This window comes from Crinia signifera, chromosome 6 (genome assembly GCF_055691185.1).
Source record: "Crinia signifera chromosome 6, ASM5569118v1, whole genome shotgun sequence".
Taxonomy (NCBI): Eukaryota; Metazoa; Chordata; class Amphibia; order Anura; family Myobatrachidae; genus Crinia; species Crinia signifera.
This window is the reverse complement of record NC_139222.1, coordinates 166,981,083-166,998,869: the sequence shown is the minus strand read 5'-3', so window position 1 is coordinate 166,998,869 and position 17,787 is coordinate 166,981,083. Positions and strand designations below refer to the sequence as shown.

The window sequence follows — 17,787 nt, the reverse complement described above, 5'->3', positions numbered from 1 at the left end:
TTACCTGTTGACCCTGAGAGCTCTCCCGCTGTCCTCTCTTTAGATGCCACTAAGGCCTTTGATGTGGTAGAATGGCCATATTTATGGGCCACACTCAGGGCATTTGGAATTGGCGATAATTTTGTTAAATGGATACAACTTCTGTACAAATGCCCCTTAGCTAGGGTATCCCTGAATGGGTGGACTTCAGCGGCCTTTAGACTCTTTAGGGGCACAAGGCAGGGGTGCCCTTTATCTCCCCTGCTTTTTGCGCTCGCTATTGAGCCTTTAGCCTGTATTATGAGGACTCATCCAGGGATAAGAGGATTAAAAATGGACCAGGGACAGGACGTGGTATCTTTATACGCAGATGATGTTCTGATATATTTATTTGATTATCGGACATCACTTCCAATAGTTTTTGAGCTCATTACGGAATTTGGCCTACTTTCCGGTTTTAACATCAATTGGAATAAGTCAACTATTTTATATCTAGGTTCGGATACTATTCAACCGCGTCCTCTCCCTTCTCCATTGGTGTGGGCTACGAAATTTAAATATTTGGGAATACAGATTACTCGTCACCCTGAGGATTTTTTTCAATATAATATCTCCCCAATTCTGGCCAGAATAGATGGAAAATTTAAGTCCTGGAGCAAATTACCACTGACAGTTTCCGGACGAATTAATCTAATAAAAATGGTTATTCTTCCCCAGATGCTTTATATTTTTCAGAACTCCCCCATCTTTTTACCCAAAACCTTATTTAGGAAATTAAACAGTAAGATATCATCGTTCATTTGGCATAATACGCGCCCCAAGATCCAACTGAGTAAACTTATGATGGATAAGAAATTCGGGGGCATGGGACTTCCCGACCTCCGTCTGTATTATCTATCTGCACAACTTTCACAACTGTGCCCATGGATGAGGGACGGGGAAGACTCTGATTTAGCCAAAGCACTAATTTCTCTGGCTACGCCCAGACTTAATCCCATTAACAGAATCTTACAACCAGGCATTTATCCTCTTGATCCTCCGCAAGTAAGACAGGCCATCTCAATTTGGCAGGAGGCTGATAAAATTTTAAATATACAAGGACTAGACCCCTCACATCCCTTAGAGGACTATGTTACATTTAAGGAGTTGGTATCACTTCAAATTAAGGAAGTCTGGCACCGCTATTCAGTTACTACTCTCGGTCAAATTTATGTCTCTGGTCGAATTAAAACCTTCGCTGAAATGAAGGCTGAATTTGGGCTTCCCAAAACTTATTTATATCGTTACCTACAGCTGAAAACAGCAACGGAGGCACAATTCTTCGGGAGGGCCCCAGAATTGCGTGAGCTGCCCATTAAGGTTATTATTAGGACTGGGGGTAAACATAAACTAGTCAGTAGGTTATACAAGCGTCTTAATGCAGATAGGGGTGAAGCTTTGTTGGAAACATTGAGGGATAAATGGGCCCAAGATCTGGGACCGCTGGAGGAGGGGGAATGGCGTGAGGCAGTTCCTTATACTCTAAAAGCTACCAATGCTATTCGGGTGCAGCAAGTGCAACTCTTTATTCTCCATAGAGCCTACCTATCGACAACTCGGTTGGTTAAATTTAATGGTCGGTCGTCAGTACTCTGCCCTAAGTGTAATTTACACCCAGGATCGTTCTTTCATCTAACCTGGCAGTGTCAGTTGCTATCTGCGTATTGGGAAGAGGTGATTCAGACTTTGTCAGATTCCGGGATCCCTCGTGCGGCCCTAACGGTAAAAAGCTGTCTTTTGAATATTTTTGATAATAGACTTATAGGATCCAGTGATCGGCAATACATTAGCAATACATGTTCATTGGCTAAAGTTATTATTGCCAGAGGTTGGTTGGCAAAAAATGGCCCTAATATAGCCTGCTGGAAAGCCTTAGTTAATTATACACTCAGACATGAGAAATTTGTCTATTCGAGCAGGAATACCCTGCATAAGTATTATAGTGTTTGGCATCGTTGGATTAGACTCTTCCCCAATGCAGAAATACAGTATTTGAATGATCTTAGGACTCAGTCTAATCAAGTCTCTTCTTCATGACCATATTTTATAGTTTAGCACTATTTTAGCCGATGAGATATTTTACACAATACGCACTTTATTTAACACGTGCTTATTTAATATTTATTATGCTACGACTTAATTTTTGTATTTGTTGGTATTATGAACTATCATGCTTAGTATTAATTATTCTGTTTATTACTCTTCACTGTTATTTACATATTTTTTTCATTCTGTGTACAGTAGTTTTCGTATACTAATTGGATTATACACTCATATAGTACTCACTTTATAAACTTTACGGTTTACACTAGGTATATTTGTGAATTTGGAAAGTATATTACTTAATATTATATAATATAATGAATATTTCTTATGGTCATTATGAGATAAGTAGGACACTCAGGATTGCACGGGTTTTTTTTTTTTTTTTTCCTTTTTTTTATTGGCAAAGGGTTAAGAGAAGGTATCTTTACTATGACCGATCCATCAACACGGCTGTGTCTATTCAACATTTAATACGAAGGGGTTACCGACGGGGGGGGGGGGGGGGGGAGGGAGGGCTTCCTTTCTTTGTGTTTTCTTTCTTTTCTCTTTTTCTCTTCTTCTTTAATTATGGATTAATGTTTTGGGGTGGACAGGCACTATAAGGACATATTGGTATAGCGTATGCTCATAGTGGTAGTCTGACCTTATTTTTTTTTTTAGTCGCATTGAGGTATCTGTAATAATTATGGTTTTCATAACTGTAGTGATGTCTTTCGATGTAATTATACCTGTTTTTTCTGATATCAATAAAAATTATCTTTAATAAAAAAAAAAAAAAAAAAAAAAAAAAGGCAGTGGCAGCAGTAACAGGCTAACTTGAGATATGGATAATAAACATGTGATCCAGTTTCTGCTTGTGTTATGCAATTCTACTCTGAAGATACTCAACCTATTAATCAACTACAAGTGTCTGATCTTGAGCATTGTTGCAAATATTTCCATCCATATTTTGGAAAATCAGTCAGTGCCAAGAGGAAGAATAGGGGAGTCTACAGTATATGTTGGCACAAGGTCATTCAGAATTAAGGCCCTTATTCTGATTGAGTCGGATGGCTCCGAATGTGGACGGACGGCCGATGGTTTTTTTTTTTTTTTTTTTACTAAAAAAAAAAAAAAAACAATGGGGAGGTATTTAACATTTTCATTACCCATCAGGGTGGGGATACAATTAAAAATCTGGTCTGTGTGGGCATTTAATATGGAAATTGCATCGCATCGCATGCCATAATGGCATGCGATGCGACGCAATATTAAAATTGTACACTCATCCCGGGGAAAGGCTTAAATCGGGACCATTGCATACCTTAATTAGTGGTATGCGACGCGATGGGCGCCGTGATAATACACAAGTACCAAACCATCTTTCCTACCCTTAGTAGGTAGTGTAAGACTTTGAAAAGTTATGCATGGTATTCAAGTTCTATAACCGTCATTGCTTATATTCAATGTTTCCCTAGGTACCTGAAAGAGTTCCGGACTGAACAGTGTCCACTATTTGTGCAGCACAAGTGTACTCAGCATAGGCCCTACACCTGTTTTCATTGGCACTTTGTTAACCAGCGGAGGCGGAGATCAGTAAGGCGTAGAGATGGGACATTTAACTACAGCCCAGATATCTACTGCACAAAGTATGATGAAACATCAGGCCTCTGCCCTGAGGGAGATGAGTAAGTAGCTTCTTATTTACTATTGTGTATATATGTAAATGTATGTATGTGTATATATATATATATATATATATATATATATATGTGTGTGTGTCTTAATATAATGTCAAAATTATTTATAGATATTAAAAAAAGCATATTTTGTTAAATATGAATGTGTGCATATTACCTTAGCAGAGGTTTATGTGCACAACCTACTGCCTACAACTTGATGTTCTTATCCCAATAACAGATTAGCTGGCCAGAGAAATGAAACCATATCTACTTACAGTGTAGTCTGCCCATCACCAGTACTCCACCTGATGTGCCCAGCAGTATTTAATAAGAGATCCTGCTGGCCACCTGACCACTATTAAGCAACTAGTAGACCAGCTTCTAAGTGTTCTGGCAAGCTATCGGCAGGGTGAGCTTGGTTGGAGACCATCTGCTTTTCCTCTAGTTTGATTCCACCACAGGATCATGGGTGAGAGTTTTTGTCATTCAAGGAAACAATTCAACTCTGAAGTCACAAAGCTAGTTTTTCATAATAGGTCTTTCCATGATCAAAGCAAAATTATTTGCCCTAAGGAAAGCTATTCAGTCACTTCTCTGTGCATGAGCAGTTACTTCAGTTACTTTGGAACTGAAGAATTGTTTTTTTCTGGTCCAGAAAGTGGATGTTTTCCTTCCACATATTCTGCATCCAAAACTCTACAACATCCTTTTGAAGGTAGACCAGCTCAGGAGGAGTCCTTGTGTACATTTGTCAATGTGTATGTGAGGAGTTTACGGTATCCATGGACTTCGAGGACCTGTTCTTACATGTTCATTTCTGAAGATGTGTCCACTTTTTTTCAGATAGAAATGAGTTTGAAATAAAGCATACAGACTCTTCTCCCTACACATGTATGTACACTCACACATATAAACACTAGGGCTAATGTTATCAAAAGAAAAATAACTGTACAGTCTTTGGGAGGAAACTGGAGTAGAAATAGGAAACCTATGCAAACAAAAGGAGAACACACATCTCCGTGCTGTGAGGCAATAATGCAAAGCACTACACCATAACAGCTTTCACCTGGTCTCTATGTTGCCTTTTGTGACCATGCTTCTGTAGGTCCTCAAAAAAGGTAAACTGTGAAGGCATTCTGTTGATTCTGTTGATTCTGGTAGCAATGGAGTGAGCCAGTATTGGTATACACACGCTCTCATCATGGCAGACACCCTCTGAAGCCTGATTCCTTAAATTAGGGTCCCTTTGGTCCCCAGCGCATACCACCACTGCCTTTAACCACATGGCTATTGAGGCCATATTTACTCAGGGTTTACAGACCAAGGGGTGATTCTGGTTGGTTTGCTAAAGCAAACTCCTACTTTAATGGACAAAAGCTCTTCACTGCAGGTGGGGTTGATGTAACATGTGCAGAGAGAGTTACATTTGGGTGGGGTGTGTTCAAACTTTAAGAATAAAGCAGCCAGCATTTACCCTGCACAGAAACAAAATAACTCACCCAAATGTAACTCTCTCTGCAAATGTTACATCAGCCCCACCTGCAGTGCAAAATATTTTGTCCATTTAAAGAAGAAGTTTGCTTTTGCAAACCAACCAGAATCACCTCGCATATGGCTTATGCCATGATCACAAGATTTAAATCACCAGATATGAAACCAAAAGAGGTGGAGAAACCTAAGACTTTTGAAATTTTTATAGTGTCCAGGCTCCCCGTATTACATACTATAGCCTAGTGGTTCTCAACCTCAGGACCCCCCAACAATTCACGTTTTGGAGGGCACCCTGCAGGTGCACTCATTATTCACTGACACATTTTAAAAGATCCACAGGTGGAACTTGTGATTCTGTGTGCAGGTGTGTAGGTTTTTGGCTCTTGCAAGAGTTCTACTGTGTTTGAGGATATTTAAGCTCCTCTCTTCAGCAGCTGTGAGCCTGGCAATTTTCGCTATCATTGCCTTTGCTGTTCTCATGAATTGTGCATTTTTTTTTTACCTTGCATATGTATTAGTCTTCATTGCATGCGCTATAATTACCATGGCCTCGTGGAGACTATGACGGACATAGCCAAGTCAATGGACGCGGATTAGATCCTAACCCAATTAAAAATAATAATAATTTTTTACAGAAGTCCTGCAATACAGTAATAACTCCTAAGTGCTGTAAACTTTAAAGAAAATGAATGGAAATACGTATATGAAAAAAATGTTTAACTCTAAGTTTGGTGGGGGTAAAGAAGTGTGAAACGAACTGCACACTGGTGAGAACTCACAACGTCTTTTAGCCACTTGGAAAGAAAAGTCTTGGAATGGAAGGGTCTCCTTGATATGTAAGCTCCTGGGTTTGACGGTAAGATTCCATGACACAAACCTTGTCTTTGTAGTTAAGGAACCTGAATATCACTGGTCGAGGTCTACTTTGGTCTGTTTGACGGTCTGGGCCTATACAGTGGGCCCGTTCAATAAGCATTGAGCCGGAAGTTGGCATGCAGTTCATCGCTTGTGGCAGCCAGTTAGACACAAAGTCCATAAGATCTCTCTGGTGAGCAGTCTTGGGTAAGCCAGTCTTGCAGAGATTATTCAGACGATTACGGTTTTCGAGATCCTCAAGTTTGTCATGCATGGCCGAGAGAGATGATTTGTGGGAGTCAATCAAAGCTTTGGCCGCAGTTAGGTCATCCTCTAAATCAAATACACGTTGTCCCGCTTCCTCAAAATGTGTCCCATGGGCCTTAAGCTGTTCCACTGCTGAGTCTATGGTTTCCTTCAAACCTGCCATTTTTTTGTCCAACAGTGGGGAGAGGAGGTCAGATATTTCTTGTGCTTTGGCGATAGATGCAGCCATGAATTTGGAGGAGTTTACGACATCCTCCAGGGCATCCCCTCCAGATGGTGACGAAGCAGGACTTCGGAGCGTAGGTGCCCCTTGCCACTCCGCTGTGGACTTGCCACAAACTTCTCCATGAATACGTGATGTGTACAACTGTACAGTGACATGAGTAAATCAGGCTAGTTATGTTCTTGACCGGCAGGGGAGCTGTTAACCGATAAATAACTTCAGGGAAGGAAAATTAGTGAACGAGTTTATCAGAAAAAATAAAATAAACATTTGTCCACTGTCAGCAGAAACTTCACAAAGTACAAGGATCCAGAGCAGTTTCAAGAAAATGAATAAAACTGAAATAGATTGGTAAACAAAAGAGTTACTGCAATTGGGCAGTGCAGGGAGCTGTTATGTGCATGCACTGATTATTAACTTACACTGGCAGTCGGGTCATACAAGGGATCTGCAGTGCTGCCAAACTTGGATTCCAACACTACAAGTCGGTGGGAAGCGGGGGGTAGCTTCCTCTTACCCACCACTATCCCATGCACCTCTGGAATCAAAGCAGGGGTTTTGCTCCTGGCACAGGGACGACAGCAGGCGCCAATAAATGGAGGTAGCAGGAGAGCTCACTTAAATGGCAGCCTGTTGGTAGGTCTGCCTGAAACTCCCACTGATGTTCTTTAAAAGGGTTCTCCATCCTTTTCTGGGGTTGTTATCCAGCCTTTATTTGTTTTGGCTTGGGTGGTTCGATCAATGGAAACTTGGACTGACAAACTCATAGAAGGACTTCACCACGATGCTTCAAGAAATTCCCTTCTGGAATTAGCAGAACAGCTTCACGTTGCAGCTGAGTATGTATGTGAGATCGTGCAAGGCAGTGCTCTGGTGGCTTCCAGAGTGTCAGCTACAGATGTCTAGCTCATAAAGAAGCCTAGCACCTGACTAGTTACCTCTCCACTCAGTACACCAGTCGGAAGGTAGTTGCCGGGTTAAAAGACCATTGGGTGGAATTGTCTTTGGTCGCATGGGTGTGGGGCATCATATCAATAGGGTACATTAGCAACCTTGAGTCTGCTACCACAAAGTTGAGTCCTTTTCAACAACTATCCAAGTTTCGTCTCTCTCTGTTTCTGGCCTTCAGGGAGGTTGGTTACGGATTTAAATCTTTGTTTTTTGAAAGTACAGATTTTGCTCCCTGTAAGTATTCTTCCAAAGGCCCTTATTCCAGAAGTCAAAACATTTTTGTTTACAGGGTATAGGGCCCATTTCAGACCTGACCACTGGGCTGAAAATGTCTTCCATTTGCCACAGCACCCCAAACCCCTACACCCCCCACCCCTGTACACGGCTTTGTGAATATGTTCACAGCCATGCACATGTGAAAACCATTCTCAGTCACTCACCATCGAATGGTTTTCCCCCTGTTCGCAGCTGCCATGTAAGTCTAGACTTGCTCCGTGCCGTGATCACCGTGGGGAGATAGAGGCTGCTGCTGACTTCAGCAGCCCTTTCTCCCAATGGTACTTGTTCACGGTGGCCGATATATTGGCCGATCCGATGCGATTTTTTTTACCTGTTCATAACCCCACTATCCACTACGCATGGAGTTGATTTTATATAGTGTGGCGAGTGAGCCACCGAGCCCGAAGCATGGCGAGCAGACGCGGATTACTGCGCTCGACCACACTGTATAAAATCAACTCCATGCGTAGTGGATAGTGGGGTTATGAACAGGTAAAAAATCAGATCGCATTGGATCGGCCGATATCTCATCTGACATATAGGCCGCCGTGAAACTAAACAAGTACCCTCCCAACAGCCGGGCCCACCTGTGCTTTTAGGTGACACTCCCAGAAAATGGTGTGGTGTGGTCATCAAACGCCCCCTGACTGTCAATCACCTTGCTAACGGCTAGAGATGGCTATCCATCACTGGCTTTGTTTGCAAGGACGGCTATCGGTCGTTTGATAATCGCTCTGGTATAGTGAACAGGTCTGAATCTGTCCCGTAGTGCGTATTCAACTACTGTTTTATCCTTCGTAAGCTCCATGGAAACTAAATTGTGTTTTATCAGCTCTCATACATTAAGTCTTTCAATTCAGCGGCTCAGAATATTATTACTTAGAAGCTGGTTTTCCTTATGACTGGTGCATCAGCTCCGCACATTTCTGAGTTAGGGCTTTTTCTTGCAAGCCGCCTTTTCTCATCATCCATGACCACAGGGCGGATATCCATACAGTTCCTACATTCTAGCCAAAAGTTGTGTTGGCTTTTCACTGAAACCAGAAAATTTAGTTTTTCCGATTTTTTTTAATTTTTTTAATTATTATTATTATTTTTTTTTTTTTATTCCTTTAACCACTTCCCAAGTATGGATGATTGAGTGATGCTAGATGCATTTTCAGCTCTAAGGATTTAGCTGGACAAGTCATCTATCCGCCGCACAGATTCTCTGCTTCTTCTATACAACGCACGGCTAGCCAGCTACAAAGCAGTCCACTGTGTATTGGATCCGCATGGTCATTTTTTTGAGCCTAAACTAAAGCACTGCGACTGGATCGAGTGTCTGTGAATACCAATAGGGCAGTGCCAGTGGCGACCTCCTGAGCAGTGTGACGGCTTTGGTGAAACAGGTCTGTCATGCAGTTACCTGGGGCCTCTGTCCTCACATTAACTTGTTTTTGCCTTCGGTGATGCCCACTTTGGGTGCACAGTACTCTGGTCAAGCATCCTGAACATTCCCTCCGCTATGGGTAACTGTTTACAGTAAGAGAGTTACAGAAAGAGAAAATAGGATTTTTGGTCACTGAATCCTTTTCGCTAAAGCAGGCTGTAGGAAACTGCATTCCCTATCTCATGCTCAGTTGTTCAAGGTTTTGGTTATTGATGATGTTCCCTACTGTTTTGTTACATTGTTTCAATTGGTTACTGCTACTCCTCTTTTAAGGAAGTACTGGAATGGGGTTGCAGGGGAAGTTGCTTTCAATTAAATTACAATTAAAAACAATAGTTTAAGTGCCACACTCTAACCCAGCCTGCCAACCCATGGTGCATGTCTCCTATCCTGCTTTAGACAAAAGGATTCAATGGTAAATTATCAAAATCCTATTTATTTCTTTTCAACAGTACTTTCTGTCATTGTAATTGTTCTACTTAAGAAAAATGGACAGATGCACAGATTTTGATCATTTCAGTTTTTTGAAGGTTATGATCATGATTTAAAATGTCAGGACAGCAGTTGTTAAATATTTGGTGGTGGTTTCCTTTATATTTATTTATTAACCGTTTCTTATATAGCGCACACATATTTCGCAGCGCTTTACAGAGAGCTAACACGCTATATTCCCTACTACATATACACGCCTACATATTCATTCTAGGGTTCATTTTGTTGGGAGCCAATTAACCTACCAGTATATTGTATATTTTTGGATTGTGGGGGGAAACCGGAGTACCCGGAGTAAACCCACCCAAGCACAGGGAGAATATAGAAAGGGGTTATTCTGGTTCCCTCGCAAAGGCACAATCACTCTCTAATGGACAAAACCATGTGCACTGCAGGTGGGGCTGATGTAACATGTGCAGAGAGAGTTAGCTTTGGGTGGGGGTGTACTTCAAACTGATATCCATATTGCACTGTAAAAATAAAGCAGACAGTATTTACCCTGCACAGAAACAATAAAACACCCACATCTAACTCTCTCTGCACAGGTTACACCAGCCCCACCTGCAGTGCACATGGTTTTGTCCATTTGAGAGTGATTGTGCCTTTGCGAGTGAACTAGAATAACCCCAAAACTCTGCACAGTTAGGGTCATGGTGGGAATCAACCCATGACCTCAGTGCAGTGAGCAGTAATGCTAACCATTACACCATCCGTGCTGACCAAAGTTTTTACAAATACAAACTGTTGAATATGTTTTCTAGACCCTTTTGGTTTACCTCTGATTCCAAATTATTTTCCTTTTTTTCCCAAGATGTCCTTTCCTACATAGAACAACAGGTGACACAGAAAGAAGATACCACCTGCGCTATTACAAAACAGGCATCTGCATTCATGAGACAGACTCTAAGGGTCATTGCACCAAGAATGGGCAGCATTGTGCCTTTGCCCACGGGCCCCATGATCTACGCACTCCAGTGTATGATATTAGGTAGGAAATAAACACCTATTCCATCCCTTTAATTTTCTTGTCCATAAATTAGCACTGCAGATACGAGAATGCAGAGTTAAATGTATTCTAATGACAGGTGTATACTTATAACAGGGAGGCAGAACGACCTAACATTGGCTAAGTTCAGATATAGATATATATATATATATATATATATATATATATATATATATATATTTGTTTGTTACAAGGTGTATCTTTTTCACTAATACAAATCAGCGATTATGTACACATACATTGATGATGATTACTTGTAGTAAATTATTTGCATATTATGCTGATTTAGCAATGTATGCATCTGCAGATGGGAACAGCTTTGCTTATCTATATTTTTATATTGTTTTTTTTTGTACTTTCTTGTGCAGAGAGCTTCAGGCTATGGAGGCCCTGCAGAATGGACAGCCAACCCTGGATGGTACCCTGGAAGGGCAAACTGCAGTGGCTGCAAGCCACGCTATGATAGAAAAAATTTTGGGAGAGGAACCACGCTGGCAAGGTGAGACATGGGGCAAAATGTGCAAGAAAAAAATAATTCAAATTTGTAAGTAGAGGTAATTACAATGGAACTGTCTGCTGAAAGTATATTATTATTTAATTTTGGAATCGCATACGCAAGTAATTTTAGCAATTACAATATATTAGCATTATACACAAAGTGCAACATGCAAAAGAAATGCAGAACTCCCAGCATATTGCAATCTCTATGCCACAGGTTCTCAAACTCGGGCATAAGGACCCCAAACAGTTTTAGTTTTCTAGGTCACCTGTGGATTTTTAAAACGTTACAGTTGGTGATACACAGTGCTCCTGCCGGGTGACCTGAAAAATGTGACCTGTGTATGGGGTCCTGGGGAGTTTGAGAACCACTGCTCTATGCAAATATCTTTAACCAATAAAACCAGTGCGTTGTGTTAGAGAGCCATGATGTGCAGTCTCCACCTTCCATGTCCATTAGTAATTGCATTAAGTGCATACAGTAAGGATGTGTGTGATTTCCTGGGGGGATGCCTGGGCAGGTTTGGTAATCCCCTTTTGTTACCCACTCAGCAAAAGGTCACCAAGAAGGATCCTCACAGTAGTGAAATAGGGGGACTGGACAATAAGGTAACGTGTACTGAATATTGTATGTTAGGTTTTCTCTTACATATATGATTACAAATGAAATGATGCATTCAGGATCATGGCATCATTACCGACCCGCAGGAGCGTACACCGCTAACAATGAATGACACACTGAACGGTTTTAACCATTTCTCATAAAAACATGTCGTTATCTGCAAATTAGTTTACAATATAGTCTACAGTGTACCTGGCTTTAGAGTAGGCAATATCTTTAGCTTAGTGTATGCGTGTGTGGTTTTACATGATGATACTCTGACACGTGCATTTTTTAATGGAAAAAACATATTTTTTCATGGAAGTGTATGTGGATAATCTTTAATCTGTGGCTGTTATTTTACAAGTAAACATGAAGTCAGACATAGACGTGTCCATGCTACAGGGGGGAATTTACTAAGATGTATATTCCACTTCACATGTGAAATAGAACTCCCATCTTCGTAAATTTCCCCCACAGACTCTGAAGACAAATGAAATGGATATAAAATGCCAGTGGAAGTTTCCAAAGCTAGTGGATGCCCACATAAGACCTTCTTGCAATGTGACCTACAGAATTCAAGTCACCAGCCCTGAAACTATCTCATGTTAAGCATACTGTACAGCAATACTGCTTTTACAATTGGATATAAAATACAACATTTAAACTATGTCTCATATGGAATATGCCCGTGCCTGCATATTTCATCTATTAGTACAAGTCAATCACAGCATTTACAGAAAGAAAATAATATTTAGTCATACATAGCTGATGGATCCCAGCACATCACTCTTTATGATGTCTATGACGTCAGTGATTATGTCTTTCTGCATCCCCACAACATATTTGGTTTAAAAAAATATTTTCCAAGTATCTCAATCGTTACTAACTTCTAATGGCCAAAGAATAGGACTAGACCGCATCTCCATCAGCATGCTGAATTAGAAGCAATTTGATATTAGTAGGTCATAAGTGAAAAGTATTTAAAGGAACAACTCTTTAAACTTGGCAGTTTCCCTAGACTTAGTTACAGTTAGCAAATGTGTAAGTGACAATGTTGTACTCAACCTTTTATTCATGTCTCACATATACAGACACCACGTATGTCCTTGGACACTACAAGACAGAGCAGTGCAAAAAGCCCCCTCGACTCTGCCGTCAGGGATATGCATGTCCTTATTACCACAACAGCAAGGACCGAAGGAGGAGCCCACGCCAAAACAAATACAGGTATGACTGCCAAAATGAAAGTATATAAAACATGTCCAAACATTTTCCTGGGAGTTTTGTATTAACCACTAACAGCTAATATTTTTTCCAAAGAGCTGTCAGAAAGTGTCAGGTTTTTTAATTATTAAATTAGGTGAAGAAAACCTATTTAAAATATATATCTAATACAATTTTTATATTAAATAAATGAAAAATGTCAGTCCCTATTCTCCTTAAGAACAGCCTCCGGTCATAGGGCCTCATTCTGGTTGACTAGGTACGCTGTGAAGATCGCAGCTTACCGAGTCCCAGGTTGCCCCCGCCGCCGTATCTGCAAGGGGATGTGTTGTGAAAATGCATCCCCTTGCATGTCCCGCAGCAGGAAAAAATCATTTGAATGATTTCTCCTGGGCTCTGAAATATAAGTTATACTATACTAAATATGACTTATACTATCGGGCTCTAGGTTGAAGACAGGGCAGGTAGCTAACGTCCTGTGATGTCAGCCGCCCGGCATGCTGCATGGCAATGCCGAGCGTTTGCATGGGGACGCCCATGAAATGCTGGGCATTCTTATGCAACATTGCCTGTGCCTGGCTCCATCCCGCCCCTTCCCCTGTGCGAGCGCCACAACGACTGTGCAGGTTGGCAAAGGTACCCGCACAGTAGCCCTGCACATACGCATTTAACAACATGCGTATGCGCAGAGGCTTATCACACGGACCGATGGAAACAGAATAAGGGCACTTATCCAGCTGATGTTTGACTCTGCGAATAGATGGGAGGCCTGGGACTAGGTTGGGGGACAGAATACCTGAGCAGGCAGCTGTTTTCATTAAGGCAGTGTTGCCTCGATTCTGTCTGTCCTGGTCTAATGATCATTTTATAAGGGTTTTAAAAATCTAAGTTAATTGTCTCTTAATTCTTATTTATTAAGATTAAGAGCTTTTGACTTTATGTTGAAACAAAATTACAGCATGCCGATTTTATGTGCAACTTCTTTTACCAACAAAGTTCTAAACTCCTAAAGTGGAACTTTGTTAGGACAGTTAAAGTTTGAGCACTAAACAATTACTTTCTAAAATGATTTATTACATAGGGTATACACATTTTTTAACATGTCTTTAACAATAGGTCTTCCCCATGTCCAAGTGTTAAACATGGAGATGAGTGGGGCGACCCCAGTAAGTGTGAGAGCGGGGACTCCTGTCAGTACTGTCACACAAGAACAGAGCAGCAGTTCCATCCAGAGGTAAAAGTCTTTACTTGTTCCACTCATTTTCTGTGGTCATAGTGCAGCAATATTGTGTTCATTTTCATACCCTCTTTTTCAGATCTACAAGTCTACAAAATGCAATGATATGCAGCAGTCTGGAAGCTGTCCACGTGGACCCTTTTGCGCCTTCGCACATGTTGAGCGTAGGTTGCTTTCCTTCAACAGTCACTATACGTAACTTGTGCCTTAAACTAAATTAGAATGAAAAACCAGAACGATTATATTGTACGGTAATGTACACAACCGTTCAAAAGTTTGGGGTCACCCAGACAATTCCTTGTTTTACATGAAAATTTACTTTTATTTAATAAATGAGTTGCAAAATGAATGGAACATATAGTCAAGACATTGGCAAGGTTAGAAATAATGATTTTTATTTGAAATAATAATTTTGTCCTTCAAACTTTGCTTCCGTCATAGAATGCGCCTTTTGCAGCAATTACAGCATTGCATACATTTGGCATTCTAGCTGTTAATTTGTTGAGGTAATCTGAAGAAATTTCACTCCACGCTTCCTGAACCACCTCCCACAAGTTAGATTGGCTTGATGGGCACTTCTTGTGTATAATACAGTCAAGCTGCTTCCACAACAGCTCAATGGGGTTGCTATCTGGTGACCGCGCTGGCCACTCCATTACAGCCAAAATACCAGCTGCCTGATTCTTACCTAAATAGTTCTGGCATAATTTGGAGGTGTGCTTTGGGTCATTGTCCTGTTGGAGGAGGAAATTGGCTCCAATCAAGACCTGTCCACAGGGTATGGCATTGCAAAATGGAGTGATAGCCTTCCATATTCAAAATCCCTTTTATTGTGTAAAAATCTCCCACTTAACCAGCACCAAAGCAGCCCCAGACAATCACATTACCTTCACCATGCTTCACAGATGGTGTCAGGCACTCTTCCAGCATCTTTTCACTTGTTCTGCGTCTCACAAATGTTCTTATGTGTGATCCAAATACCTCAAACTTCGACGTCTGTCCATAACACCATTTTTCCAATCTTCCTCTGTACATTGTCTGTGTTCTTTTGCTCATCTTTTCCTTTTATTAGCCAGTCTCAGATCTGGCTTTTTATTTGTCACTCTGCCTAGAAGGCCAGCATTCCGGAGTCGCCTCTTAACTGTAGACCAGGGGTGGGGAACCTCAGGCCCTGGGGCCGTATGCGGCCCCCGTAGCCGGTGTGAGTGGCCCTCCCACCCTTTGCCAGGAGTCAAGTACAGGGGAATTCTCGCAAGAAGTTGGTAGTTCTTGCGAGATTCCTCTTAATTAACAGTAGCAGGAGACTCTCAGTCCTATTTAGTGGCAGCCGCCGGAGCGTGAAACGGCTGCAGCAGGACAATTTGTAAGATACATTTTTACAAATGGCCCCCGAACGATTTTTTTTCCCTTACAAATGGCCCTTGGCACAAAAAAGGTTCCTCACCCCTGCTGTAGACGTTGACACTGATGTTGTGGGTAGCATTTAATGAAGCTGCCAGTTGAGGACCTGTCAGGCAGCTATTTCTCAAACTAAAGACTCTAATGTACTTGACTTCTTGCTCATTTGTGCACCAGGGCTTCCCATTTCTCTTTCTACTCTGGTTAGATCCTGTTTGTGCTGCTCTCTGAAGGGAGTAGTACACACGATTGTAGGAAATGTTCAGTTTCTTGGCAATTTCTCACATGGAATAGCCTTCATTTTGAAGAACGACTGTCGAGTTTCTCATGAACGTTCTCTTTTTTTCTGGCCATTTTGAGAGTATAATGGAACCCACAAATGTGATGTTCCAGGTACTCAGCTAGCTCAAAGCAAGGCCAGTTTTATAGCTTCTCTAATGAGCAAACCCATTTTCAGCTGCACTAACATGATTGCACAAGGATTTTCTAATCCTCTATTAGTTTTTTAACGTGATTAGCAAACACAATGTTCCATTAGAACACTGGAGTGATGGTTGCTGGAAATGGGTCTCTATACACTTATGCAGGTATTCCTTTAAAAAACAGATGTTTGCAGCTAATATAGTCATTTACCACATTAACAATGTATAGAGTGTATTTCTGATTAATTTAGTGTTATATTTATATAACGCTGACATTTTTAAGTGACCCCAAACTCTTGGATGGTAGTGTAATTATGTTGGGGTGACAAATTATTATATGCTCTTGTTTCTCTCTTATAGATACCTAAATATGTTACCACTTTGTTTCTGATTAATTGGCCTGACATATTCAGCAGCTTGTTAATAGTGTATCTCTCTGATTGCAGAGTCTCTTCTATGTGATGACCTGCAGTCTACATCAGCTGTGTCAAGCCCTACGCAAGCTGGACCTATTATGTATATGCCCTCTGCGGCAGGAGACTCTGTGCCTGTGAGCCCTTCCAGTCCACATGCACCAGACTTCAGCAGTGTACGTGACTTCATTTTTTTTTTTTGCCCATAAGTGTATTGTTATGTGCAGAGATCTACCCATCTCTTCTGATTTCAGTAATCTGTCTCCGGGCCAACAATGTTATATACTCACTGCCATTTTGTAATAGGTTTTCATAGTATGTATTTATGCCAATGCAAATAAATGGGGTGATCAAGACACTCACATTGAAGGTTGACACTAGCACTGAATTAAATGTAATTAATACACATGGAGTATGGATCCATGCCACAGTCCAGGGGAACCATTCTTATGGTTATTTTCTGCCATTTTGTAGGTATGGGGCAAAATGAGCCATCTCCCAACCAGCCCAACATCAGCAACAGTAAGTACCTGTACTTCTGTGTTTGCGCATGGACAGTCTCAGTGGTTGAAATCCTACTGTAGCATTCATGTTTGTTTTTTTAAAATGCTTATTAACACAAGCTTTAAAAAAAAAAAAAAAAAAAATTGAAACAGTTAAGTAATACGTCATACAACTGATAAACCCCAAAGTAAAAGTAAATCTTAGTTTTCTACCTCATGAAATTTCGGTGAGACTTCCAGATTTCGGTTAGTTCTCCGGACTCTGCGACCTCCCACTTCTATTATGAAGTGGGCAGGGCACAATATGATTTGCTATGGTTAGCCTCTTATTTATCCCAATGAAATTCTGTAAATCATGCACTACATTGCAGGGATGGGTGTGGATGCAGTGATGCCATTATGCCAGTTTGCAATTTTTTTTTTGTGGGGGTGAGGTGGGCGGGTGGTGGTCATTGTATTATTAGAGATGCTGTTATAATAATAATTACAGGTTAAGTATCCCTTATCCAAAATGCTCAGGACCACAAGCATTTTGGATAAGGGATTTTTACGGATTTTGGATTTCTTATTTCATACTTACCTGGTCCCGTCAGTGCCCCGATGGTTCCACGGTGTCCCCTGATATCCACGGCAGCCTTCGGAATCCTCTTCAGCTGCATCTCCGGTCCCAGGGGTGCATTACGTGAGTGCGTCGGTGACATCACCCTGCGCCCTCACGCAATGCACCCTTGGGACCAGAGATGCTGCTGAAGAGAATTCCGAAGGCC

The 17,787-nt window shown here is 41.2% G+C and overlaps 1 protein-coding gene across 4 annotated transcripts in view; it reads left to right on the top strand.

The window, feature by feature from the left end:
* Nucleotides 1–17,787, top strand: part of UNK (unk zinc finger) — a 50,967-nt gene that overhangs the window by 18,867 nt on the left and 14,313 nt on the right. For 2 of the 4 annotated variants that reach the window (XM_083147972.1, XM_083147973.1), the window contains exons 2-9: nucleotides 3,522–3,731; nucleotides 10,527–10,703; nucleotides 11,090–11,220; nucleotides 12,915–13,050; nucleotides 14,164–14,281; nucleotides 14,364–14,448; nucleotides 16,551–16,693; nucleotides 16,992–17,039. In XM_083147972.1, the coding sequence (XP_083004098.1) occupies nucleotides 3,522–3,731; nucleotides 10,527–10,703; nucleotides 11,090–11,220; nucleotides 12,915–13,050; nucleotides 14,164–14,281; nucleotides 14,364–14,448; nucleotides 16,551–16,693; nucleotides 16,992–17,039 (1,048 nt within the window). The remainder of the gene's footprint in view (nucleotides 1–3,521; nucleotides 3,732–10,526; nucleotides 10,704–11,089; nucleotides 11,221–12,914; nucleotides 13,051–14,163; nucleotides 14,282–14,363; nucleotides 14,449–16,550; nucleotides 16,694–16,991; nucleotides 17,040–17,787) is intronic. The other 2 variants (XM_083147974.1, XM_083147975.1) reach the window with 1 other exon arrangement.